This window comes from Leucopleurus acutus, assembly GCF_964270905.1.
Source record: "Leucopleurus acutus genome assembly, chromosome: 20".
Taxonomy (NCBI): domain Eukaryota; kingdom Metazoa; phylum Chordata; class Mammalia; order Artiodactyla; family Delphinidae; genus Leucopleurus; species Leucopleurus acutus.
In genome coordinates, this window is record NC_139162.1 from 58,141,243 (window position 1) to 58,167,572 (window position 26,330).

The following is a 26,330-nucleotide window of genomic DNA, read 5'->3' on the forward strand; positions in this document are numbered from 1 at the left end:
CTCTCTTTCTGGTTTTGGCCTAATGTACATTGTTACCCAGGGTCTCCTAGGAAAGACTGCAGGGTTTCAGAGTCCTAATTTGTGGACTGGGTATCAGGGTTTTTTTGTGGGCTCAGAAAACACCCTGAGGAGCCAGGAAGTTATGACAGCCTCCAGTGCTTCTGATAACAACACAAATTGTTTTTCTTATTCACAGTAAATATCACATAATGCTCAGCAGTTATCCTGCAAAAGAACCACATGCCATGATCCCCAGAGTTCACTAGATAATGCCACTGTGAGACTAGGGCCAGGGGGAACCATCTTGGTAAAGAAACCCTGGAGCGGAGGAGAGTGCAGTGGAGTAGATGGAGTGTGCCCCTTCTAAAATTGCATCAACAAATTGACTGTGACTGTGCAATATCAGTGGGCACAGATGCCCAGAAATTCTCAGAACCTCCAGGCAAGTGTATCTTTTTTAGCTGAGGTCATTGTGAAAGAAAATAAGCTATTGGTTTTCTGGATTCCTATAGCCTCTCTTAGATGTTCAGCTAAAGGCCATTGCTACACAAAGAAACAAGCATAGAGCGAAAGGAGATCCCTTGGTCCAGGGTCCCCAACCCACTGGCCTCGGACCGGCACCGATCCTCGGCCTACTAGGAAGCGGGCTGCACAGCAGGAGCTGAGTGGTGGGCGAGTGAGTGAAGCTTCATCTGCTGCTCCCCATTGCTCACGTTACCTCCTGAACCATCACACACCCCACCTCACTGCCCAAATCCCCTCCCCTGTCTGCTGAAAAATTGTCTTCCACAAAACCTGGCCCTGGTGCCAAAATGGTTGGGGACTGCTGCCTTAGTCCACAGTGTGGCTCTGTGACCAGCCAACATTCCTGTTAACTCAGGTGGGAAGGAATCTATTACTCATCAGTATTTGCTACCACTAAGGCAAGGCTGCTCCTCCAAGGTCATTAGAAAGAGAGGCAATATAGGATTGCCAGGCTTGATTTTCTGAAAAGAGTGGGATATCTATATTTTTCTTTTGAACAATTTTGTAAATTTTTATTCAGGTATAGTCAACATGCAATATACTGTATCTATTTGAAGTATACAATTTAAATTTTACATACATATAAACCCATGAAACCTCATCATAATCACAATAATGAACATGTCTCTCACCCCCAGTTTAACTCAGGCTCTTCTCCCCAGACCCCCAAGCCATCATTTATTTACCTTTATTTATAATAGATTATTTTGTATTTTCTAGAATTTTATATGGTTTTATTCATAAAATGTTTACTTTTTTTTTTTCTGGTTTCGTTCATGGTTCATAATTATTTTCAGATTCTTCAATGATCCATAGTAGTTCATTCTTTTTATTGCTGAGTAGTATCTTTTCTATACTTATACCATTTGTTTATTCATTTGTCTGGTTAACAGAATTTGGGTTACTTCCAGTTTTGGCTATTGTGAGTAAAGGTGCCAGAACATTTGTGTGTAATTCTATGTGTATGTACGCATTTTCACTTGTCTTGTGTTAGTAACTCAAAGTATAATGCCTGAGTCATAAAATAGGTGAGTGTTTAACTTACAAAACTGCCAAATGGTGACCTAAAATTATAGTTTGCTTTTGTATACCCACCAGGTTTATGTAAAATGCTACCACATTCTTGCCAATTCTTGGTATGGTCAGTCTTTTGAATTTACACTTTTAGTAAGGAAGCAGTAGTTTTAGTTACATCTCCCCAAGGATTCATGGTGTTGAGCATTTTTTTCATGTGTTTATTTGCCATCTGTTTACCTTCTTGGTAAAATATCTGTTTATATCTTATGCTTATTTTACTTTTTAATGTTGTGACTATTTCCCTTTTCATTAACAAGTAATACGCTCATTTTTGTTCCTCAATTTTTGTGCATTCTGTACAATGTAATTACCACATACACCATATACGTACAATTTTAATCTGCATTGTTCCTATATTCTTAAGTCTAAGCTTTCAATAATACAGTTAAGTCCTGGTTTGTAGTGTTTTCCAATTTCCCTGATATAAATACTCCCACCATGGCCAATTTCAAACTGTCAACATGATGTCACTGAACATGGAGTTGGGAAAAGTTGTCAGAGGTCCATCATTCTAACTCCGCCATACTATTCCAGTAGCTACAATAACCTGTAGGACACAGATGATAATAAAACATAATAAAATTATTAGGAAGTGACAGGTTTTGAATATTTGTTTCATGAAGGTATAATTGACGGAACATATAAACTGCATGTATTTAAGGTGTACATTTTGATGTTTTGATACATTCTTACACCCTGAAACCAAAATTTTCATTGGAAACAAAAGACAGTCTATTGATATAATAATGGCACTTATTCAGTTAAATTATTCAATTCACTACTTCAATTATGCAAGAAACAAAAGTAGAGCAGGCAAGATATTTCAAGTACAGGCAGTTCTTGAGGGAAAAAAAACCCCAAACTTTGAAAATGTTTTTCTCACAAAGGATCAGAAGAAATGCATATTAGGGAATTCTCTGGTGGTCCAGTGGTTAGGGCTCCACACTTCCGCTTCAGGGGGTGTGGGTTCTATCCCTGGTCTGTGAACTAAGATCCCGCATGCTACTCAGTATGGCCAAAAAAAAAAAAAAAAGTATAAATTAAAAGTTGAGATGCAGTTTTCCAGCATTTTATTTTGGAGTCAAAACCATACTGTTTTCAGTATGAATCCTCTAGTATTTTGTGTCTTTGTTCTTGTTGACAGAAAAGCCATAAGTAATCCAACATAATTCATAATAATTGGGGTTCTGTAAAGTGATTGGGGAATTTCAGTACATTTTAGAACAATCAGAGGAAGCACAGTTATAATTTAAAGTGCTATTAGCTCTAGACATTCTCAATATTATCACCCATATTTAACAGAGGAGCAGATTTTAGGTCCTAATTTCTAAAGTTATCCAGTGCATATAAACTAGGATTTGTTGAAGACTCTTTCTCTCTGTCTATCTTTTTGTCTTTGTCACATACCAATTGTCCATATTTGGTGCATACTGTAATAATAAATATAATTAGCACTAATGTTTTGGGAAGAAAATAGTTGCCTATTGTCCACAGTTCTGGGGCAGGATCTTGAAGGGCATATCTCACGAGCTACAATCGTGCAGCTGTATACAGGCATCTGGCAGGGGCTAAAAGAGCACTATGGGAATGAATCAAACAGTCAGGAGGTCATATCGGGAGAGTGAGAACAGATGCTACTGTATGTAAGCAAATCCAAATGTTACGGAAAGGATCCTAACCATAATTGATTCGTTTCATACATATACAGGTGGGGAGGAAAGTGTGTGTGTTAAATTTATCCTCGTGTATTTACACGAACTTTTCCAAGTAAATTTAAACACGAAATAAAAAAAGGAATTAATAGACAAAAATAACACATTAAATGAGAAAATAAAATGACCAGAAATCATGTTGAAGACATATCAAAAGAATATCTTTGACATACAGATCAGGTTCATTAACTTAAAGTGAGAAGTAACTAATTTTGTTTAGATCTGAGACACCACCATAGATGTTAATTGTCCTAGGAGGAATGGCATCTCATGGTGGATTACAGCTACATTGATCCCATCCATTGAGGCCCCTATACCTCACATAATTCAAATGAATGTGCCATTCAATCTTCACAGGCCAATACTTTGCTCTTACATGTATTCTAGCCACTGCCTATTTTAACAGCCTCTCCTTTGCCTACATAGGAACTCAGTACTATACACCTTTACTTAGTTGCCCATGGGATACCGCAACGGTTCAGCCATCACATACAACCTCAACTCACAAGAAATTAATTGGATCCAGCGGCCCCCACACACCCAAGTATGGCGCTACATTGATGACATCCCCTCGTGAGGGGATTTGCTAGACAATTGTGCAAGGCATACATTCATTGTTGTGCTTACAGAGAACAGATGGGCTACTGCCCCACACATTTCAGCTTCATGCCACCCCACTGGATTTCTTATCTTCATCCAGTGTGCCTAAGGGCTACTCTTGCTTATGTAGTTAAAGGGCAACTTTCCCTGGCCTTCCCTTTAAAATACCAACTCTAGGGACTTCCCTGGCAGTCCAGTGGTTTTTTAATTAAAAAAAAAATACTCCAGCCATTCAGGATGGTCACTATAAGGTCCTGACCAAAATTCCTGTTGGCAATATATTAATTCTTGGTTGCTCATGTCAAATGCTGTTTTCAAGATTTTAGCCCTCAAGGTCTATTGGTTTTATTTCCCTAAATACTTCTCACTTCTGCAGGCATATCCTCCTCCATATCAGACTTCCCTCTCTTTATGTGACTTGTAGTATCTGCATTTGGGGGCCACATATAACCTTTTGGCCTCCTGCCAAAAAAATTCTGTATCTTGATTGTGGTTGTGCCTACATGATTCTACATATGATAAAACTGCATAGGGGCTTCCCTGGTGGTGCAGTGATTGAGAGTCCACCTGCCGATGCAGGGGACGTGGGTTCATGCCCTGGTCCAGGAAGATCCCACATGCCGCGGAGCGGCTGGACCCGTGAGCCATGGCCACTGAGTTGGCGCATCCGCAGCCTCTGCTCTGCAACGGGAGAGGCCACAACAGCGGGAGGCCCGCGTAGCGCAAAACAAACAAACAAACAAATAAAACAAAACAAAAAAACTGCATAGAACTACACACATACACACACACACGTAAAAACGGTGAACTGTGAAAAAGATACGAGGATTTAACCAATGTCAAATTCCTTGTTTTGATATTAAGGTTACATAAGTTGCTACCACAGAGGAAACTAAGTGAAAGATACTCTGTACTATATCTGCAACTTCCTGTGAATATACAGTTATTTCGGAATAAGACATTGAAAAAAACAAAACAACAGATCATGTGTCTTGTCTTGCTAAATCACCACAACTTCCCAGAGTAGTAAGAATACAACCCAAATTTCTCATCATAGACTCCAAAATACATGCAGCAGCCCTTACCCCGCTCATCTCACTACCTACCAGTCTCCCGCTCCAGCCCTGCAGTCTTTCACTCTCTATACCAACAAGCCAAGCTCTCACTAACCTTGGGGTGTTAATACATGCTTTTCTCTTTGCAGGGAATTTTTCTTCACTTTCACACCTGGTTGGGGTCTTCATTGCACTGCGTAGCTGTACAGTTCAATGTCCCATTTTCCCACATTTACAGATGTGAATCCTGAGTACTGAGGAGAATGGACATGACCAAGGTCAGCCAGTTGGTAAATGGCACAGCTCAGACGAATTAGAAAAACAGTGTGTCTCTAGAGTCCAAGCACTTAGTTACTAGCCCACACTCCTTGCTTCACATGAGAATTGAGAAAAGAATATACAAGGCCAAGCAATCCAGTTCCAAGCTTCATTTTTTTTATTATGAAGACAATAATATGTTCTCTTTAAAAAAATAACAAAATATATATGGAAATGCAAAAGGCTTATAATAGTCAAAGCACTTTCTATTTTCTTAAATAGAACAAATTTGGACTTTAAAGACCTGATTTCAAAACTTACTATAAAAAAAAAAAAACACTATGAAGCTATAGTAATGAGACCATGTGGTATTGGTGAAAGGATAGACAATGGAGCAATGGAAGAGTCCAGAAATAGAGCCACATGCATATAATTAATTTATTTTCAACAAAGTTGCCAAATTAAAAATGAAAGGATAATATTTTCAACAAATTATTCTGAAAAACTGTGATATCCTCACGCATAAAAGTAAAGAACCTCAACCCTTCCCTCAAAATATTCACAAGTGAACTCAAAATGGGCCATAAACCTTAATATAAGAGATAGAAATATATACCATCTTAAATATAACAGGAAGAATGTTCTTTGTTCTTGCTTTAGGCCAAAATTTCTTACACAGGAAAAAAACACAAACCATAAAAGAAAAATATGATAAACTAGACTTTAATAAAATTTAAATTTCTTACAGTTCAAAAGGTACTGATAAGGAAATGGAAAAAAATCTATCTATGGCCTAAGAAAAAATATTTTAAAAACCTATATCTGACAAAAGGCAGGTATACAGAACATGTAATAAGGTAAACAACACTACTAAAAGAATAGGCAAAACATCTGAACACATTTCACTAAATATGATATATGAATCATAAGTAAGCACATGAAAATATTCAGTATTATTATTTAAGGAAATATGAATGAAAACCACAGTGAGGTCCCACTGCACACTCATTTTAATGGTAACATTAAAAGACTGAAAATATCTAGGTGTTGAAGATGTGAAGAAAAGTGGAACTCTCACACATTGCTGGTAGGAATGCAAAATAGTAAAAACACTGGCAGTTAATGAAGTTAATCATCCACTTCTTCCTAAGTATAACTATAAGAGAAATGGAAACCTGTGTCCACTGAACTATTTGTACGTATTGGCACTTTCCAGGAACTTTATTCTTCAAACCCAACAACTAGATAACAAAAACAAACATCCATCCACAGATGAATGGTTAAGAAATTGTTATATTTATAAATGGAATACTCCCCATCAATATTAAGGAATAAACTACTGATACAGGGGGAAAACCCCCCATCAATTTCAAAGCGTTATAGTAAGTATGGATGTGTGCATCATCTATATCAACAACAGCCTTAGAGAGACCAAAAGCCTTTCTACTGAGATTGGACGTTAACATCCAACAGGAAAACAAAAGAAAGACTGTGATCTGGCCCTCAGCTGCCCAGTTCTGATAGGCCACCGCAGGTGAAATAATGAAAGATTGGCTCCTCACCTTGAGACAGGCTGGGACCTGAGACATGAGACCCTTTACTGCAGTACTTGCCCCTGGACAAACGTCTTCTTGAACAGCAGAATACAAAGAAACTCTAAGGGACTAAAAATATATGCATGAGAAGTTGGGGCAAATTATAAACAATAAGATATGAAAAGGCCAAAACCCAGCTGCCACCTTTGAGGTGACTGCCTGCCAGGAGCAAAAGCAGTGTACTATGCATGATACCTGCACAGAACACCACCAAGGGGGCAGGCAGACCCACTAATCCGCTCCTGTTCTTCCCCCCATTTAAGAGACCAGCTTGCCTCTTCGTGAGGAGAGAGCAAGTGCATCTATTATTTGTTTTTGCTCCCTCCTGATGCAGCACAAGTCCCAATAAAGCCTTGCCTAAATTTCTCATCTGTCCTCTTATCAATTTCTTTTTATTTTTTAAATTATTTACTTATTTATTTGGTTTCCCCTGGTCTTATTGCAGCATGTGAACTCTTAGTTGCAGTATGCATGTGGGATCTAGTTCCCTGACAAGGGATCGAACCCGGGCCACCTGCATTGGGAGCTCAGAGTCTTAACCACTGGACCATCAGGGAAGTCCCTGGCCTCTTAACCAATTTCTATTGATTAAAGAAGTCCAAGAGGGATTTCCCTGACGGCGCAGTGGCTAAGAATCCACCTGCCAATGCAGGGGACATTGGTTCCAACCCTGGTCCGGGAAGATCCTACATGCGGTGGAGCAACTAAGTCCGTCACAACTACTGAGCCTGTGCTCTAGAGCCCACAAGCCACAACTACTGAAGCCTACGCGCCTAGAGCCCATGCTCCACAGCAAGAGAAACCACCACAATAAACCCACGCACCGCAACTAAAAGTCCACACGCAGCAATGAATACCAACGCAGCCAAAAAAAAAAAAAAAAGGCAAAATTCCAAGAACCCAAGTCGGTAACTGTCTCTGAGCTATTCTAAATGGCTCAAGATTAAGGGCCACTGGGAGATGGGAGAGACCCTGCTGCACCCCCTCAAGTTAAATGAGCTGCGCCATTTCCTGATTAGGAATCTTGCCTTTTTTTTTTTTTTGGATTTTTGTGTGCGTGTGTGTGCGTGTGTGTGTGTGTGATATTAGTTCCCCGACCAGGGATCGAATCCACGCCCTCAGAAGTGAGAGCGCAGAGTCCTAACCACTGGACCTCCAGGGAATTCCCAGGACCCTTGCCTTCTTGCATTCTGGCCTCTTTACCACTCCTGCCAGCCTCTATACATATGCCCTCAGGTAACATCTTCATGGTGCCCCCAACAGCGGTCACCTGTGCCTCTGTCTTCTCGTCCCCTGACTCACCCACATGGGTCGTCCTGCCTCATCACTAAACTTTGGCCACTTCCAACCATGCCCTTCAGAGCCCAGCAACTCAAGGATCTCGTGTCTGGGAATAAAGACGCAGACATAGAGATGAACTTGAGGACATGGGGAGGGGGAAAGGTAAGCTGGGACAAAGTGAGAGAGTAGCACTGACATATATACACTACCAAATGTAAAATAGACAGCTAGTGGGAAACAGCTGTATAGCACAGGGAGATCAGCTCGGTGCTTTGTGACGACCTAGAGGGGTGGGATAGGGAGGGTGGGAGGGAGACGCAAGACGGAGGGGATATGGGGATATTTGTATACATATAGCTGATTCACTTTGTTATATAGCAGAAACTAACATAACATTGTAAAGCAATTATACTCCAATAAAGTTTTGGGTTTTTTTGGGGTTTTTTTGCGGTACGCGGGCCTCTCACTGTTGTGGCCTCTCCCGTTGCGGAGCAACAGGCTCCGGACGCGCAGGCTCAGCGGCCATGGCTCACGGGCACAGCAGCTCCGCAGCATGTGGGATCCTCCCGGACCGGGGCACGAACCCGTGTCCCCTGCATCGGCAGGCGGACTCTCAACCACTTCGCCACCAGGGAAGCCCAAAGATATTTTTTAAAAAGTAAAAAAGGATAATTTAGGAGAAAAAAAAAAGGATCTCATGTCTGCACCTGACTTTAGACCGCTGAACCCCATCCTTCCCCACCACCACCCCATGTCTCCTGCCCGGGCATCACATATTTTCCCCCTCTTTTGGAGACAACTTGGATCCAGATCTTGGTGTTTCTAGTTCCATTTTCTTTATGTATCCCACAACTAGTATTTAATAGCAATAGGTGTTAGCCACTGTTTCAGAGGCATAAAGCAGAGAAAATCCCTTCCCACAGGTTGATCACAACTTTTGTTCTTTTATGCTTTCTATTTCATTCTCCTACCCTTGGCCATTTAGATGTCATCTTCAATCTGATCATCGGACTCACTGATTCATTCTTTAAATATCCCCATCCTCCTATGTATTCTACTCAGTCCTTTCTTTATCAATGTTTTCCATAACCAACATTTTCCCAATTTTTTGAAGCATATCTTCTTGCTCCTGTGGCTTTTTTCTTTCCTCATGTCCTGGATTATTTTATCCTCTTATTTTAATTTCTTTGTACTTCCAATTCTTTATACTATATAATATATGTTGCTTACTATGATTTTTGTGATGTTGCGATTCTTCTTCCGTATCTAGTTACTTTTTCCTGGATGTATGAGTTGCTCTGTGTGTGTATGGAGGAATGGCCAAGGCCAGGCCAGATGCCCTGGCAGATGCAAGAGTATGAAATGAGGAGATGGGCCAGGGAAGGGAGCCCAGTTTTCACCACACTAGGCAACCAGGATCATCTGTTTTCATCTTAACTTAGCCAGGGTGGAGGCGTCTCCTGAGCTGTCATCCCAAAAGTCTGCGGGATGAGAGGGGATGGCCTGACAGCCCAGGGGCGGCTGATCTGCCTGACCTCTCCTCAGACCCCTCTTGCCAGATATCACGGTCTGTTCCAGCACCACAGTCTGAAGCTGGTACAGCTCGTAATGACTGAACTGAGGCCATGTAGGTGGTAACTGAAACCGCTTTTCTGTGTGTGTGTGTGTGTGTGTGTGTGTGTGTGTGTGTGTGTGTGTGTGTGTGTGAATTGGCAACGGGTTTCAGGATGGTAGGGAAGTGCACAAAATATGGAACACTTCCCTAATTTGTGTGTCATCCTTGTTCAGGGGCCATGCTAATCTTCTCTGTATCGTTCCGATTTTATTACATGTGCTGCCGAAGCGAGTATGAAACCGCTTTTCTTTTTCCTTTTAATAAATTTATTTATTCATTTATGTATTTATTTATTTATTTTTGACTGCGTTGGGTCTTCGTTACTGCACACAGGCTTTCTTTAGTTGCATCGAGTGGGGGCTGCTCTTCGTTGCAGTGAGCAGTCTTCTCATGGTGGTGGCTCCTCTTGTTGCGAAGCATGGGCTCTAGGCATGCGGGCTTCAGTAGTTGTGGTGCGTGAGCTCAGTAGTTGTGGCTTATGGGCTCTAGAGCGCAGGCTCGGTAGTTGTGGCATACAGGCTTAGTTGCTCCACGGCATGTGGGATCTTGCTGGACCAGGGTTTGAACCCGTGTCCCCTGCACTGTCAGGCGAATTCTTAACCACTGCACCATTAAGAAGTCCCTGATAATTTGGCTTTATTGAACTTTGTGAAACTGTGAGGCCACAGGGAGCAGCGAAGTTTTTTTACCAGAGGCAGTCTGAACCCTGCTGTAAGTAACTCGAAGCCACTGGGGAGCTTCCACAGAGGAGGCACGTGTCCAGGCTCAATTATAACAGGGTCCCTATGATGGCTGCTTTGGGAATAGAAAGACTTGTGTGGGAATTCCCTGGCAGTCCAGTGGTTAGGACTCCGTGCTTTCAATGCCATGGGCCCGGCTTCAATCCCTGGTCAGGAACTAAGATCCTGCAAGCTTTGTGGCTCAGCCAAAAAAAAAGAAAAGAAAAGAAAAGAAAGGAAGGAAGACTACTGGGAGGAGGGGAAGCCAGTTAGGAGCTGACCTCATTAATCCAAGGGAAGGATGATGGGGCCTGGGCAGTGCAGGGTAAAACGTGATTTGATTCTGGATATAACTTGAAAGCAGATAATGTTAGGACTGCTGCAAAAGTCCGTTCTCTCCAAAAAACATTCCATCTGCTTCCCTATCTCTTCTCTGATCTTCCAGGTGGTCACTCACTCCACAGAAGTCAGGAAACAGAAGTGCTGAGTTTTCCTAAAATCTCTTCCTCCTGCTTTCTCCCTAGTGAGTGTAAGACCCCACCCCTCCCACCACATTTTCAAACCAGAAGCCTCTCCCCATTTTAACCCCTTGCTCTAACTCAGTCCCCAAAAGTCCATCAAACATCATGTGCTTCCTTTATATAAAATAAGAACTGCTCTTTTCCTTCCCACTAAATGACCTTAGTTTCAGCCTCTAAAATTTCTTTGTTGGATTAGGAACCCCTCCTTTGGGGTACTGGGGCACCCTCTGACTCACCAGACCCGATGCACAGGAGGAGAGAATCCCCCCCACCCCCACCCCCGCATTGTGCCACAGGGCTTGAGGAATCTTAATTCCCTGTGCCCTCAGCAGTGAAAGTGCAGAGTCCTAACCACTGGACCGTCAGGAAATTCCCAGGAGAGAATCTTAGCCTTGTTTTCTGCACTTGCAATCCACAAGTGTTGGAAAATTGGAAAGTGTTAACTTTGTATAAGACTCACATAGGACAAAATTTGACGTGAGATTAAATATTATATCCCCACTTAAGTGCGAATGTTGTTATATTTCACTGCAGGAATATGTGTGTTTGATTGTGGCCTATTGCCCCAGGCCCAGGGCTGTTATATAATACCATACTGAAAAGCTGGAGCTGCAGCTGATGAAGATTCCAACAGAGATTCCATCAACAGTTACACTTTATCCAATCACGTCTTTAAATGCATTATTGTCCCTGATCCTATAAAAGGGAGGAGCCTTGGGAAGGCACGTCAGATGAACCCAGTTCAGAAAGTGAGTCACACAGCAAGTCCTCAGCCTTCAGTTCAAGATTACCCAGTCTGAAGTTCAGTCTTCTGGAGGAGGTAAGTTTCCCATTTCGTGTGTGTGTGCAATTGTGTATGCGTGTATATTTATGCATAGCTGTGGGGAGAAAATTCCTAGGTACAAAGATATGGATGTCTCTCAGGCATGGGGGATCGTCGATTGTGAAAGCTGCTCTGGCTGTGCAAAATCTGGCCTGACTGAAGTAGACTTCTCCTAGGAATGTCTGTTAGTCTGGCATTGCTTTTTGTTAATTTTATGTTCTAGTAATTCATTTTTATTGCATCTTGTGGCAGTGGAGGTTCACGGCCGATTGAGATGATGGTGGGGCTGAAAATGAAAGGGTGTGTGTCAGTTACCAGTGAATGCTCCACGTGCTTCACATGTATCAATTCTTTTAGCTCCCATGGAAATTCTGAGCGGGGTGTCATTAGAGATCAGAGCCCCCATGACAAGGATGGAGGCCTGATGTGTAACGTGTCTGGGGCCACACAGCTTGTAAATGCCAGGCTCCAGGTTGAGAACATTGGCAGTCTGGGGAGTTTTTGTTGTGTTTTGTTTTTTATTGAGATATGATTGACATATAACATTGTATTAATTTCAGATGTACTGCATATGATACAATATTTGCATGTATTGGGAAATGATCACAGTAAGTCTAGTTAACATCCGTCAGCATTCATCATTACATTCCTTTTTCTTGTGATGAAAATTCGAAATATGGCAATTTCGAATTCCAAGGTCCTAGCCATAATAGTGCTCCGTGGCCTTGTTTGTGTGAAATTGAGTGCATGTCTGCAAATGTGACCATGTGATCTGTGTGTGCCTGGGGTAGTCCAGAAAGAGAACCCATGGAACTTCCCTGGCCATCCAGTGGTTAAGACTCCACACTTCCAGTGCAGGGGGCACAGATTCGATCCCTTGTTGGGGAGCTAAACTCCCACATACTATGTGGTGTGGCAAAAAAATAATATATATATATATAGAGAGAGAGAAAGAGAGAGAGAACTCGTGGGGAGTCCCAGGTGAAGGAGGAGGTATGGATTATACATAAAAAAGAAAAGCAATAGAGACCAGTATACCCGGATGTAGATAACCAGCCACAGTACCTAAGGTGGGGTGGGAAGGGTGAGGACAAGCCCAGGCAAAGCCTGGTGGAACCACGAAGGACTTAGTGCTTTTCCCTGAGAGCAAGAGGGAGCCATGGAGGGAATTAAGTGGAGCATGAGCTGAGCAGATTAACATTTTAAAAAGGTTGACTAAGGGCTTCCCTGGTGGCGCAGTGGTTGAGAGCCCCCTGCCGATGCAGGGGACACAGGTTCGTGCCCCGGTCCAGGAAGATCCCACATGCAGCAGAGCGGCTGGGCCCGTGAGCCATGGCCGCTGAGCCTGCGCGTCCGGAGCCTGTGCTCCGCAACCAGAGAGGCCACGACAGTGAGAGGCCCGCTTACCGCAAAAAAAAAAAAAAGTTTGACTAAATAGGTGTGATAAGTGGATTAGGAGAAGGCAAGGATGTGTTCAACTTTCTCCTATAGGGTTTTGCCTAGAATCATCTTTGCCTCATTCATTGATGAGATGAGGCGTGGCTAGTTTGATCAGATCAGCAGGTGAGTTGACATAAAACATGACATCAGTTAACAGAAATTAATTAGGTATTTGGGAGCCCACATATCCCAACAAACACCCACATTTTCTGATTTTGTGGCACAATGTTTGCTTTAAAAAAAAAAAACCCAACAAATCCAGGGACTTTCCTGGCAGTCCAGTGGTTAAAGCTCCAACTTCCAATGCAGGGGGCGCGGGTTCCATCCCTGGTCGGGGAACTAAGATCCCACATGCTGCGTGGCGCAGCCAAAAGAAAAAAACTCTGGGAATTCCCTGGTGGTCCAGACTCCGTGCTTTCACTTCCAAGGGTGCAGGTTCGATCCCTGGTTGGGGGAACTAGGATCCTGCAAGCTGCTTGGTGTGGACAAAAATAATAATAATAATAATACAAGTCTTTGAAATGTTGACTATATATAAAAAAAACCACACACACAAAAATAGAGCAATGATATAGAAAGAGGATTAAATCTTTTATCTGTTTGACATCCCAAGGGGTATGCTTGTGGTTGCCCAGATCATTGATTTGCAGTTACAAATCAATATTGAATAATACAAACTCAGTTTCTCCTCTGAATCCTACACTCCAGTAGAAAAGGATAGGCAATACAAACAGCTCAATAGGGACTTCCCTGGTGGTGCAGTGGTTAAGAACCCTCCTGCCAATGCAGAGAACATGGGTTAGAGCCCTGGTCCGGGAAGATCCCACATGCCGTGGAGCTACAAAGCCCGTGCACCACAACTACTGAGCTTGTGCTCTGAAGCCCGCGTACCCATAGCCGGTGCTCCGCAACAAGAGAAGCCACCGCAGTGAGAAACCTGCGCACCGCAACGGAGAGTAGCCCCCGCTCGCCGCAAGTAGAGAAAGCCCATGTGCAGCAAAAAAGACACAACGCAGCCAAAAATAAATAAATAAATTTACTTTTAAAAAGAAAGAAACAGATCAATATAAAATTATAACTTTGATAAGATCAGTGAAGCAAAGACAAATGTTTTTCATAAGGAAGAGTAATTGGAGAAAAGAAAGAGGTGAAAGTAAAAGGAAAATTTCCTGAGGAATGTATCATTGGGCTGACACGGGGTGTAGCTGAGGTGGCTTTGCAGATGTTTGTGTCTGATGTACGAGTTTCTAACACAAGATGAAATCATGTATATGGATTCCAGCCTGTCCTATTTCATTCACTTTCTTGTCAATTGTTTGTCATATTTTGTTTTCTTATAATGACTGAAAGAACATCTTTGTACTAGATCGCCTTCATTCAGTTAAATCATGTCCAATTACAACTTAAGACGCTATTTACTCTTTAAAATTGAACTTTTAAAATTGAAATGTAATGCACATACAGAAAAAAGGAAAAGTGAAAATATATAGCTTGGTGGATTTTTACAGAGAAACACTCATGTGTTTGATCTCCAAGATCAAGAGGTAGACTATCGCCAGCTAAAATTGGAAGTACAGCATCACACGAACTCTCTCTTCAGTCCCAGGCAAACTGGGATGTGGTCGTCCTATGGAGCCCTCCATATGTACCTATCCCAGGATCTACTATTGTTTCCAAAATTTTAACCAACATCCTAAATAATATTGATAGTATTTATATGCTTTTCAATGAACATAAACAAGAAGAAACAAAATGTATTGTTTGGTGCCTGGATTATTTCATTTGACATTCTGTTTTGTGGTTATTCTATGTTGTTGCATGAAGAATTTCTTCTTATTGCTATCAAATATGCCTCTACATCAATTAATTGTAATCTGTCCCATTGAATGTTGGACATTTAGATTATTTACAGCATGGGAATATTATGAATTATGTTGATAGAAACATTATTGTATATGCCTTTGATGCACATGAGTATATTCTTCCGTTGAGTACATGCCGAGGATTAAAACTGATGAGTCACAGGGAATGCATAAATACAGATTTAGCACATACTAGTCAAAGCATTTCCAACCTGAGTACTCACTAGCAGTGACTGAGAGTGCCAGGGGTTCCAATCCATGCCAATGCTAACTCTATTTTATTTTAGTGATTCTGGTAGTTATTTTGTAGCATGTTGTTGTAGTTTTATTTTGCATTTCTGGGATGACTGATGAGGTTGCGCTTTTCTCCATTTGTGTATTCACCAAATGTCTAGTAGAATTCATCTGTGAACTCAACTGAACCTGAATTTTGTTTGTTTCTTTTCAATTATACCAGTGTTGTAATTTATTACATATCTCTTCTATTTCTAGCTTGCAGTTCTTAAACATCCACCAGTTGTTGAAAGAGATCCCCCAAGAAACAAGTCAGCAGAGATTGAATCCCTGAAGTTGCGGCTCTCTGAGAATTCTTGTTAAGAATGGCTTTAGACCTCAGAATCTCCTTTCAAGATGAACCATCAAGGAAGGATCCTGGGTCAGATAATCTAGAGCTTAAACCCAGCCAAGGATCTGCCATCCAGGAGAGAGAGGGGATCTCTGAGTTCCAGAGCACTCAGCTCAGCTTATTTCAAAACAATAATAACTCATGTGCAAGGCAGGAGCTGCAAAGACTCTATAAATTATTTCATTCATGGCTGCAGCCAGAAAAACACAGCAAAGATGAAATAATTTCTCGTTTGGTCCTGGAACAGTTTATGATCAATGGCCGCTGCGGTGACAGGTCCACTTTACAAGAGAAATGGAATGCAAGCGGCAGAAACCTGGAGAAATTCATGGAAAGTCTGACCGATGATGGCATGAAGCCACCTGGCTTAGTAAGTAGAGGGTTCTGACCCCCAGGGTGAGGGGAAAGGGGGTGTAAGGAATAAGTAGTCTGTTGGAGTTGCCTGGAAGTAGAGAAAGAAGTTATTATAGATAGTAATCAGGCTTTGTTCACAGGTCCACGTCCACATGCAGGGACAGGAAGCCCTCTTTAGTGAGAATACACCCTTAAGAGAAGTCATTGTTCACTTCACAAAACAGTTGTCGACAGGAACTCCAGCAAGAGAGAAAATGGGGACACCTTTCTGGATGCCTCAAGATACTTCCCTGGAAACAAGACAAAGTGAGTGGGGAAAGCCCAGATACCAGAGGGATGATCTGTGTGGACTCTTTCTTGGGCATAACTTCACCGAGTCCCTTTTTCCCCCGCTACAGAATGTGAAGGTAAAGAAAATGGTGGCAACATTTCTTTGAAAACTTGTCAAGTAAATGACCGTATTACTAGTCCAAGCAATCAAATACCTTTCCTACTCATTATCCAAGAAGAGAACAGTCCAAGGCCTGAAGAAAGAGGTGTTTGTTTGGAGAATCCACTCAGCTCCAGAAGATCAGGTCCAGACCCCTCCAGGTCCCAGGAAGGATCCCTGAAAGGACCCTCCTATCAAGATGTCCTTGTGGAGGTGGAACCAGAGTTTCTCTTCAAGCCAGACCAGGTCACCCTTGAGCCTGTTTCTACGCACCAGAGCACTGAGGGGAATTCTGCACGTGGGGAACACCAAGAAAGATTCCACGGAGCCCCAAAAGTATACAAATGTGAGATGTGTCCCAAGATCTTTAGGTATTCCTCTCGGTTAAAAGTTCACCAGAAAAGACACAATAATGAGAGGACATATATTTGTGCTGAGTGTGGCAAAGGCTTCTTCCAGGCATCAGACCTACATGTGCATCAGAGGATTCATGCAGGAGAGAAGCCTTTCATGTGCAGCATGTGTGAAATGGCCTTCAACCACAAAACCAACCTTCGGGCTCACGAGAGAATCCACACGGGAGAGAAGCCCTATGTATGTTCCCTTTGCCAGAGACGCTTCCGCCAGTCCTCCACCTACCACCGCCACCTTAGGTTTCACCAGAAAATTGCCCTCAAAAGTGTTCCCTCCACACTAAAATCTCCCTTGGCTGTGGCCCCAATGTGATGTATATAAATTATGTATGTGCGTATGTTTATTTCCATAGTACTGCTCTATAGAATATACTTTATAAAAATAATTTAAAAAAGAAAAAATGTGGCAACTTCCCTGGCGGTCCAGTGGTTAAGACTCCGCACTTCCACTGCAGGGGGCACAAGTTCCATCCCTGGTCCGTGAACTAAGATCCCACATGTCTTGCAGCACGGCCAAAAGTAATAATAATTAAATAAGATTAAAAATTTAAAAAGGAAAGAAAATAAATTTTAAAAGACAGTTAAAAAAAATGTAATTTCCTGATTGTATTTTCCATTTATTGTTTCACCCCTCCCCCCCAAAAAAATAAGTTTATGAAGAGCAGGGAATTTCTCAGTTTTGTTCACTAAAGTATCTCAGGTGTGTAGAAAACATCTGGTACATTTCAAATAACCAATAAATATCTGTTGAATAAATGAATGGATGTGTTATGTTGGTGTTTATTCTTTAAAATTTTGGCGTGTGTCCCACGTGAGAATGAAACGGAGCAGGACCCTATGGTCCTTGCCCCTCCACACACACCATGTCCTCAGCCTGCTTTTGTCTGTGGAAAAACTTTAGCAAAAGAATAAGTTTAATCAGAGAAGTGAGAAAATGCAGGAACAAAGGAAAACAGTCAAAGGAGACCAAATAATAATTGTTTAGTCATTAAGCAAAAATCAAGGATCTTTAGTTCCTCCTTAAGGACTATAGATAATATTCTGAGCCATATCCTGTGAGCTCTCTTGTAGATACAGAAACCCCCACCAGGTGGAAGAAGTTAACAGCATGATGACCAGGTTGTAGCCATGACATAGCTGCCACAATTTTGAGAATTGGCCTCAAAGAAATGTGAAAGAACAGACCCTGAACCTGAAGACTAATTGTGCTTAAAACAATCAAGATGACGCTGATCAGAGCACAGATGACCAATTTCAAGATGACTGTTAGAGCTGACTGTGCTGTTTCTGTATGTGGTCCCCTCCCTCCGTCTATAAAAGCTCTTGCCCGCTGATTGTTGCGGGGGCGTGGGGGTGGGGGTGGAGTCAGCCTTAGGACAGGCGTCCACCCTCTCCATCCCCCGGTTGCCGGCATCCAAAATAAAGCACTTTCCTTTCCACAAACCTGACCTCTTTATTGGCTTTTGAGTGGCGAGCAGCCGGACCCCACTTTCGGTTACAATAAGACAGTGAGTTCCAAGCTCAGTGGTCCAACGAGTCTTTCCCTGCCTGCTGCCCTGTCCTCTGTCCACACTCTTTATCTCTAGTGCAGCCACAGGCACCTAAAAAGGTGGGGAGCAGAGATGGAAACTTAGAAAGAGGCCTTAACTGAAGAAAGGGACCTTTGTATTTAAATAATGTATAATCATTTGATTTACTGGCAATTTAATAGCTAAACTGGACCTAAAGAAGAATGGTGACTGAAAGTTGCAGAATGCAATTTTATTAACAAATACCAGAAAAGTCCAATGTTTTCCATGCATTTCTTCCAGTAGATGGAACGTGTGGGGGTAGGGAAGGCTTATTTGCAAAACCAATTTGAAAGAGCAGTTTGGAGAAAACAGATTCTGTGTACAGTCGAGGCAAAAGCTCACATGCTAGTTATTGTGAACACATTTGTGATCTGGCTTCCAATAGGAAATTAGGGTTCAGTCTCATTGAGAAGCTAGAAGGTGCCCTGTAGAAATGGCCTGAATACTGGAACAGGGGCATTCTGCGGGGTAAATTGTGACACTTCTCTGATTCCCTTGCTATCGGGCTGGGATAATGCTCCACTATGTGGAGAAACCCATTCATCCATCCTCTTTCCTGGGCTGTCTCCAGATATTTTACTATGGTGAATATTCTTGCAAATCTTGGTATGAAAGAAGGCTTTTCTTTGGAAAGACCTCTGGGAGATGGGTTGTGAAATAACAGCAAAGATATATATATAGATAGATAGATAGATATAGATATGGCTCTGCCAGGTTCCCCAGCGCCCCCCAAACCCTTGTATTTTCCTAAGAGATAAGAGCACTAGGAGTTTTTTGTTTGTTTGTTTTTGGCTGCGACGCGGAGCTTGTCGGATCGTAGTTTCCTGACCAAGGCTCAAACCCGCGCCCACAACAGTGAAGGAGTGGAGCCTTAACCACTGGATCTCCAGGGAATTCCCCTGGGAGCATCTTTTGTTCTAAAATTTGATCTTGGACCCTGGCTTCTGACACAGAGCACCTAAATCCTTTTAAATTTCCTGGATGAAAGGAGTGTCTTTGGCTTTAAATGAGGTGGTGCTTGGTAGGCTCCTGGATGGCTTCAGGATGGGGACTGATCACCAGAAAGACCAAACTATGATTAGAAGCTTGGAACTTTCAGCCCCACCTCATCCCTGCATCCCTGGAAGTGGATAGGAACTGGAGATTGAGTTAATAATGGATCATGTATTCTTAAGTTCAGGACTTGGAGATCTTCCAGGTTGCCGAATACATCCATGTGCCAGGAGGGTGGCATGCCCCTACTTTACAGGGACAGAAGCTCCTATGCTCAGGACCCTTCCTGATCTCCCTCTGTAACTCTGTCTGGCTGTTCATCTGTATCCTTTATCATACCCTTTAAAATATAATAAACTATTTAAGTAAGTGAGTATTTCCCTGAATTCTGTGAACGGTTCTAGTGAATAATCCAATTTGAGGAGGGCAGTTAGGGGAACCTCTGATTTGCAGCTAAATCAGACAGAAGTTTTGGGTAACATGGGTACCCACTATTTGCAATTGGCCTCTGAAGTGGGGACAAATCATATGGGACTGAGCCCTTAACCTGAGGGATTTTCACTAACCCGAATTAGTGTCAGAATTCACTGAACTGTAGGACACCCAGTTGGTGCCACAATTGGTTGGTGTGATAAAACAGCCACACTTCTGGTGTCAGAAGTGTTGAGTGTGGTTACTTCAAAAAGACACATGCACCCCGATGTTAATAGCAGCACTACTTACAATAGCCAAGTTAGGGAAGCAACCTAAGTGTCATCAACAGATGAATGGATAAAGGTGATGTGGTACATACACACAATGGAATATTACTCAGCCATAAAAAGATGGAAATTCTGACATTCACAACAATATGGATGCAACTAGAGAGTATTATGCTTAGTGAAATAAATCAGACAAAGATACATACTCTATGTTATCACTTATATGTGGAATCTAAAAGAAAGAAATAAGTGAATGTATATGATAAAATAGAAACAGACTCACAGATATAGAGAACAAACTAGTGGTTACCCGTGGGGAGAAGGAAGGGGAGAGGGACACAATATGTGAAGGAGATTAATAGCTACAAACTACTATGTATAAAAGAAATAAGCAACAAGGATCTATTGTACAGCACAGGGAAATATAGCCATTATTTTGTAATAACTTTAAATGGAGTATAATCTATAAAAATATTGAATTACTATTGTATTGAATCATACCTGAAACTAATACAATATGGTAAATCAACTACACTTCAATGAAAAAAAATAGTGTTGAGTATGGCAGTAGAGTGAGAGTAAAGGAGAAACAAGTATTTTTCCAATATCCAGCGGCAAACTTTTTCAAAGTGGTTTTTACCCATTGTAGCACCATTAGAAATACAAAAGATCTTGAATGTCCATGTCTTCTGAAATGCTTGGTTTTGTGACTAGTCTGACTTTAATACCTGGACCCCTCGGGTACAGTTTATTGGAATCAGCAAGTAAGATAAATAAGTTAAAAAAAAAAGCAGCTCTTTCACACCCTCTGCTTAACCAATATGCTTGGTTTGCAGGTTAAATGCACAGTTGACACGTCTCCCTGACACACCAGCTGCTTGTCTGACTCTACTTGGCATCACACACATCACACAGGTACCGAAATCATAAATAGAATGAGTGCCTGGCCTCCACCTAGCTCCAAGCCCGGTGATTATATGCAGAGTTCAACAATACAAAGGTGGATTCCCACTGGTAACCTCCTGTGCATTCGACTGAGGTGGAGAGTCAGCTACGAGTCCAGACTAACACGTTTGGGGAATTTCTGCTTCTAAATGAAACGGGAGAGAAGGTGGCAGGGCACAATCTTTAAAAGAATGACATAGCTTGCGGACACGACCCAAACTGATTAGAACAAAATAAGTCCAAGATGGCGGATGAGTTGACTTCCACCAGACCTTGAGCCTCAGTATATCCTCATTGTAACACATCAGCACACTAAGTGACACACCCACAGTCACCACGACAGATCCGAGACCAACCATAAATGGCCAAAAAGTGGGTGGTGGCCTAATTCCTAGAAACCCCTACCCCTTCCCCAAAATAGCTGGAATACTCCTCCCACTCATTAGCCTATGAAATTACCCACCCCTATAAAAACTGACAACCCCATACCCTGGTGCCGCTCTTGCCTTCTGATATGGTCCACACTCTGTCTGTGGAATGTGTTTCTCTCTAAATAAATCCACTTCTCCTTTTAAAATATATATATATTTTTTAAATTAATTAATTTATTTTTGGTTGTGTTGGGTCTTCGTTGCTACGCGTGGGCTTCCTCTAGTTGCGGCGAGTAAGAGCCACTCTTCATTGCGGTGCACGGTTCTCTCATTGCAGTGGCTTCTCTTGTTGTGGAGCATGGGCTCTCGGTGCACAGGCTTCAGTAGTTGTGGCACGTGGGCTTAGTAGTTGTGGCTCACGGGCTTTGTTGCTCCACGGCATGCGGGATCCTCCCGGACCAGGGCTTGAACCCGTGTCGCCTGCATTGGCAGGTGGATTCTTAACCACTGTACCACCAAGGAAGCCCCCCCCCAATAAATCAACTTCTTACCCATCACTTTGTCTCTCACTGAATTGTTTCTGTGACAAGAACCTGAGCTTTGTTAAGTCCTGAGACTAGGTGTGTGATCTCAGTTAAAAGAACGTGGGTTCAAGTCCCAATCTGAAGCCCACAGTTTCATAAACAGAGGGCTCCTGTGCAGAATGGAACCAAGAAGTTCACTGGATTTTTCTCTGCAGGTGGGTTTCCCTCTGTTTATTCCAAGTGGAGCTGGCTTACCTCTTACAGCTGTGAATCCAGTTTCTTCTTTAAGATATTTATTTATAATTGAAAAATGAATTCATTAAAATATCTAATAGTGATCATGTGTAGGAACATTGTATCCCTTCCTATGGAAACCCAAATAAGGCTTAGGACTACTCTCTAGCTGTGATCCTGTTTACCCTCACCACAGCCCTGATCACTGTAAGATTTGTTTGTTTGTTTTTGGTTTTTTTTGGCCGTACCGCATGGGGTGCAGGATATTAATTTTCAGACCAGGGATTGAACCCAGGCCCAAGGCAGTAAAAGCTCCAAGTCCTAACCACTGGACTGCCAGGGAACTCCCAGAATTTTCTTTTTATTAATTTGTAATCCACGTGGCTCCCTCACTTCATCCCAGACTGACTTGTGTCCTTTCCTGACAGTCCTCTGATTGCCCCCTGGGAAGTCACCCCAGACTCTAAGATCTTCTCAGTCTACTTTGTTGTCCTGAGGACACTGGTCATCTGACTTTGTCTTAGGCATTTACTTAGCACAGGCAAGAGAAACCCCCTCTCTGGGCCTCGGTTTCTTCCTGTGCAAAATGGAGAGGATGGGGGGGCCTGATCACAGGGCTTCCAGAGCAGGTAAGGAGAGGATGCACTGGCCACACCCACACCCCCAACATGCCCCGACGACGCAGTTACTGTGGGGGCATGGCCGCCCTAGTGCTAGCTTGCCGGTGGTGTCCGTGGGGGACAGGGAATGACTAGGGGGAGCACCCTGGGCATCTACAGCTCAGGTCTGTCCCGGGAAATGCTCCTCAGGCCCACCACTCCAAGAGCGCTTTCCATCGCTCTGCTCTAATCGCTGCCAGACCTCCTCAACTTGGGGGGCATGAGGGATGAGGGGCACCGTGCCTCATCCCAGAGTCTCTGTGCCTTCTCTGGGCTGCACCTATACGGAGGCCTGGCTGGGCTTGGGGACCTGGAGCCTCCACCTGCTGTTATCCAATGGAGGTCTTGCTGCTCACAGCTTACAAAATCAATTAAATACTCACAAATGTCCATAGAAAAGAAAAGTGCCTTTAATCAGAATGCTGACAATCTGGGGAGATGGTGGACTCAGCGTCCCCCAGAAACCACCTCTAGAGATTCTGCTCGGCCATGAAAGTTTTAAAGGAAAGGAGGGACGTCATCTCAGTTAATCATTGAGATTGCAACAGGAGGGAAGGGGGCAGGGCACAACGTTTGAAAGGATGACATAGCCCAAGGACATGACATAAACGGATTAGAACCAAATGGGTCCAAGATGGTGGACAAGTTGACTTCCCCTAGACCATGAGCTTCATTATATGCTCATTGTAACACATCAGTGAGCTAAATGACACACCCACAGGTGCCATGTCAGTTCTAAGGCGACAATAAGGATCAAAAATTGGGCCGTGGCCCAATTCCTGGAAATTACTGCCTATTCCCAAAATAGCTGGAATACTCCTCCCACTTATTATCCTATAAGAAATTACCCACCACTATAAAAACTGACAACCCCATACCCTCATGCCTTTCTCACCTTTTGAGATGGCCCACGGTCTGTCTGGTGGAGTGTGTTTCTCTCTAAATAAATCCACTTCTTACCTATCACTTTGTCTATCACTGAATTCTTTCTGCGATTAGACATCAAGAACCTGAGCTTCATTAAGTCTTGAAGCCAGGTGTGCGATCTCAGTTGGAAGGCTGTGGGTTTTGGCCAGGTTCAAGTCCCAGCACTTGGGTTCAAGTCCCAATCTGCGTTTTGGCCAGGTTTGAGTCCCAGCCGCATGGGTTCAAATCCCAATCAGGGTCCTGGCCAGGTTTGAGTCCCAGCACGGGGGTTCAAGTCCCAATCTGAGGTGCATGGTTTCAAGATGGCGGATCAGAGTCTTTGCCATCCTCCATTGCATGCAGGATTGTGGACTTCTTGTGATCTTCCCCTAGATGTTATCTTGGTCACACAGTTTGTTTGTGAGACCATTGAAGGGGAATCTAGGGAAGAGATCTGGTCATCTATTAATTACTTATTTTTCATTTCTGCTTCTTTGATCTACAGAAAGAAATGACAAGTTAGGCAAGGTATTCTGTGATTAAAAGACTTGAAAGGTGTGCTTGGGCCGGAGATTAGTAGAGCATGGGTGTGCCTGGTTTAAAAGTTTGTTACAATATAACTTTGCTAAAATGACAAGAAAAGGGTCTTCCTGCTGAGGGTCTTGTCACTGGCAACTGGGCTAGTGACTAAGATTCAGTAGTCTTGCCGCTGAAGCCTAACTGAATTCATTCTCTGGCCAGGGAAGGGAAATCCTGCTTCAAGCCGCTGCAGGCCATGGCCACCAGAGATCAGAAGGATCAATAAAGTTTGCAGAAACACTTACTTAAAAAGCCCAAATTCCTCAATGGTTTTCTGGGAAGAATTTTTATAGGCAAAATCTGAGGGTGGGCTGCAGGGTGTGTAACCCTCCTCTGATTGGTTGGTGATGAGATAACAGGGTGGTCTTTCAGGAATCTCAGTCATCAGCCTTCTGGTTCCAGCCAGTCTGGGGTCCATGTGCTTGTGTTCAGCCAGAAGCTACAATCCTCCACATGGGTGGAGGCCTCAGATCCTGCAGAAGAACTCAAAAATATATTGTTATGTATATCCCTTGAGGTGGAACCAGGACCCTGCTTTATCCCTGCACTATTGTTTTCTTGACCCCTCCTCCTTTGTTTCTGCATTCCCTCCCTTCCCTAATTAGTAACTATGGATATGCCGTTTGGAACTCAGAAAAGGTCTAGGAGGCTGAAGCTTTTTTTTTTTTTAGCCACTAGGCATGTAGGATTCTAGTTGCCCCGACCAGGGATAGAAGCCGTGCCTCCTCCAGTGGAAGCATGGAGTCTTAACCACTGGACCACCAGAGAATCCAACAAACATAAGGAGGGGTTTTGTACCTCAGAGGGCCCTGCAGGGTCCTGCTCGGTTTCATTATTAGCATTTCTCACAGCAACCTACTTGGAGAATCAGATTTCTGGGGGAAATGCAGGGTCAGAAAAGTGAAGTGTTTTCCTGTATGATCAGGCCCAGCCGGATGGCTGCTCTCTTGCTCTCTGTACATCCCCTGCCCGATCAGTCCCTGCCTCACCTACACCCCACTCACCTGACTGACCTCCCTCTTAATCATAAAGCTTAATCAGTAAATGCCTACATACTCCCCCCACCCCACACCTCATCACCTCAGCTCGCAGGATCTTAGTTCCCCGACCAGGGCCACGATAGTGAAAGCGCGGAGTCTTAACCACTGGACCAGAGGGAAGTCCCTGTTCTAATCTTTAGATTAGGACTATCTCCACTGTGACAGTTTATCAAAGGGACTCTGAGGGGAGTGCTCCTCTGCCAGTTTTCCTGGCAACCTGTGAACCAACCTGATGTCAGTTCTTCCTGGAACAGGCAACCTCCCTCTTCCCAGTGAGAAATGGAATATTTCCTGCCATGTCAATAAAGGATGTCACAGTCACCAGTGATTGCAGCCACAGCCTATTGTGAGCTGGCGAGTCCCGAGGGAACTCAGGAAGGAAACAGAGAATACCTGCCATCTAACAGCCATCAGACTGCAGCCATTCCCCACGGTGAGCCGAGGGAACTCAGGGTGAGGAAACACAGGACACTGGCCTTGGGTAGCTAAGGTGCACATCAAAGGAATGATTGCAATGAGCCCAGACTCTTGCATCGTCCCATACACAGAAAAGAGCTAAATTCCTTAGCTTGAGACTTCTAATTTTCTTTTCTTTTTTTAATTTTTATTTTAAAATATATTTATTTATGGCTGCATCGGGTCTTCGTCGCTGGCGCGGACTTTCTCTAGTTGCGGCGAGCGGGGGCTACTCTTCCTTGAGATGCATGGGCTTCTCATTGCGGTGGCTTCTCTTGTTGCAGAGCACGGGCTCTAGGCGCAAAGGCTTCAGTAGTTGCGGCATGTGGGCTCAGTAGTTATGGCGCACGGTCTTTGTTGCTCCGTGGCATGTGGGATCTTCCCGGACCAGGGCTCGAACCCGTGTCCCCTGCATTGGCAGGCGAATTCTTAACCACTGTGCCACC

The 26,330-nt window shown here is 43.2% G+C and overlaps 1 protein-coding gene across 1 annotated transcript; it reads left to right on the forward strand.

Moving 5' to 3' along the window:
• Positions 1 to 15,682: 15,682 nt before the first annotated feature.
• Positions 15,683 to 17,634, forward strand: ZSCAN4 (zinc finger and SCAN domain containing 4; the record flags this gene model as incomplete). Its single annotated transcript, XM_082863082.1, has 3 exons — positions 15,683 to 16,078; positions 16,203 to 16,368; positions 16,461 to 17,634. The coding sequence occupies 3 exons, from the start codon at positions 15,683 to 15,685 to the stop codon at positions 17,216 to 17,218; spliced, it is 1,320 nt and encodes a 439-aa protein (XP_082719208.1). The 3' UTR covers positions 17,219 to 17,634.
• Positions 17,635 to 26,330: the final 8,696 nt, after the last annotated feature.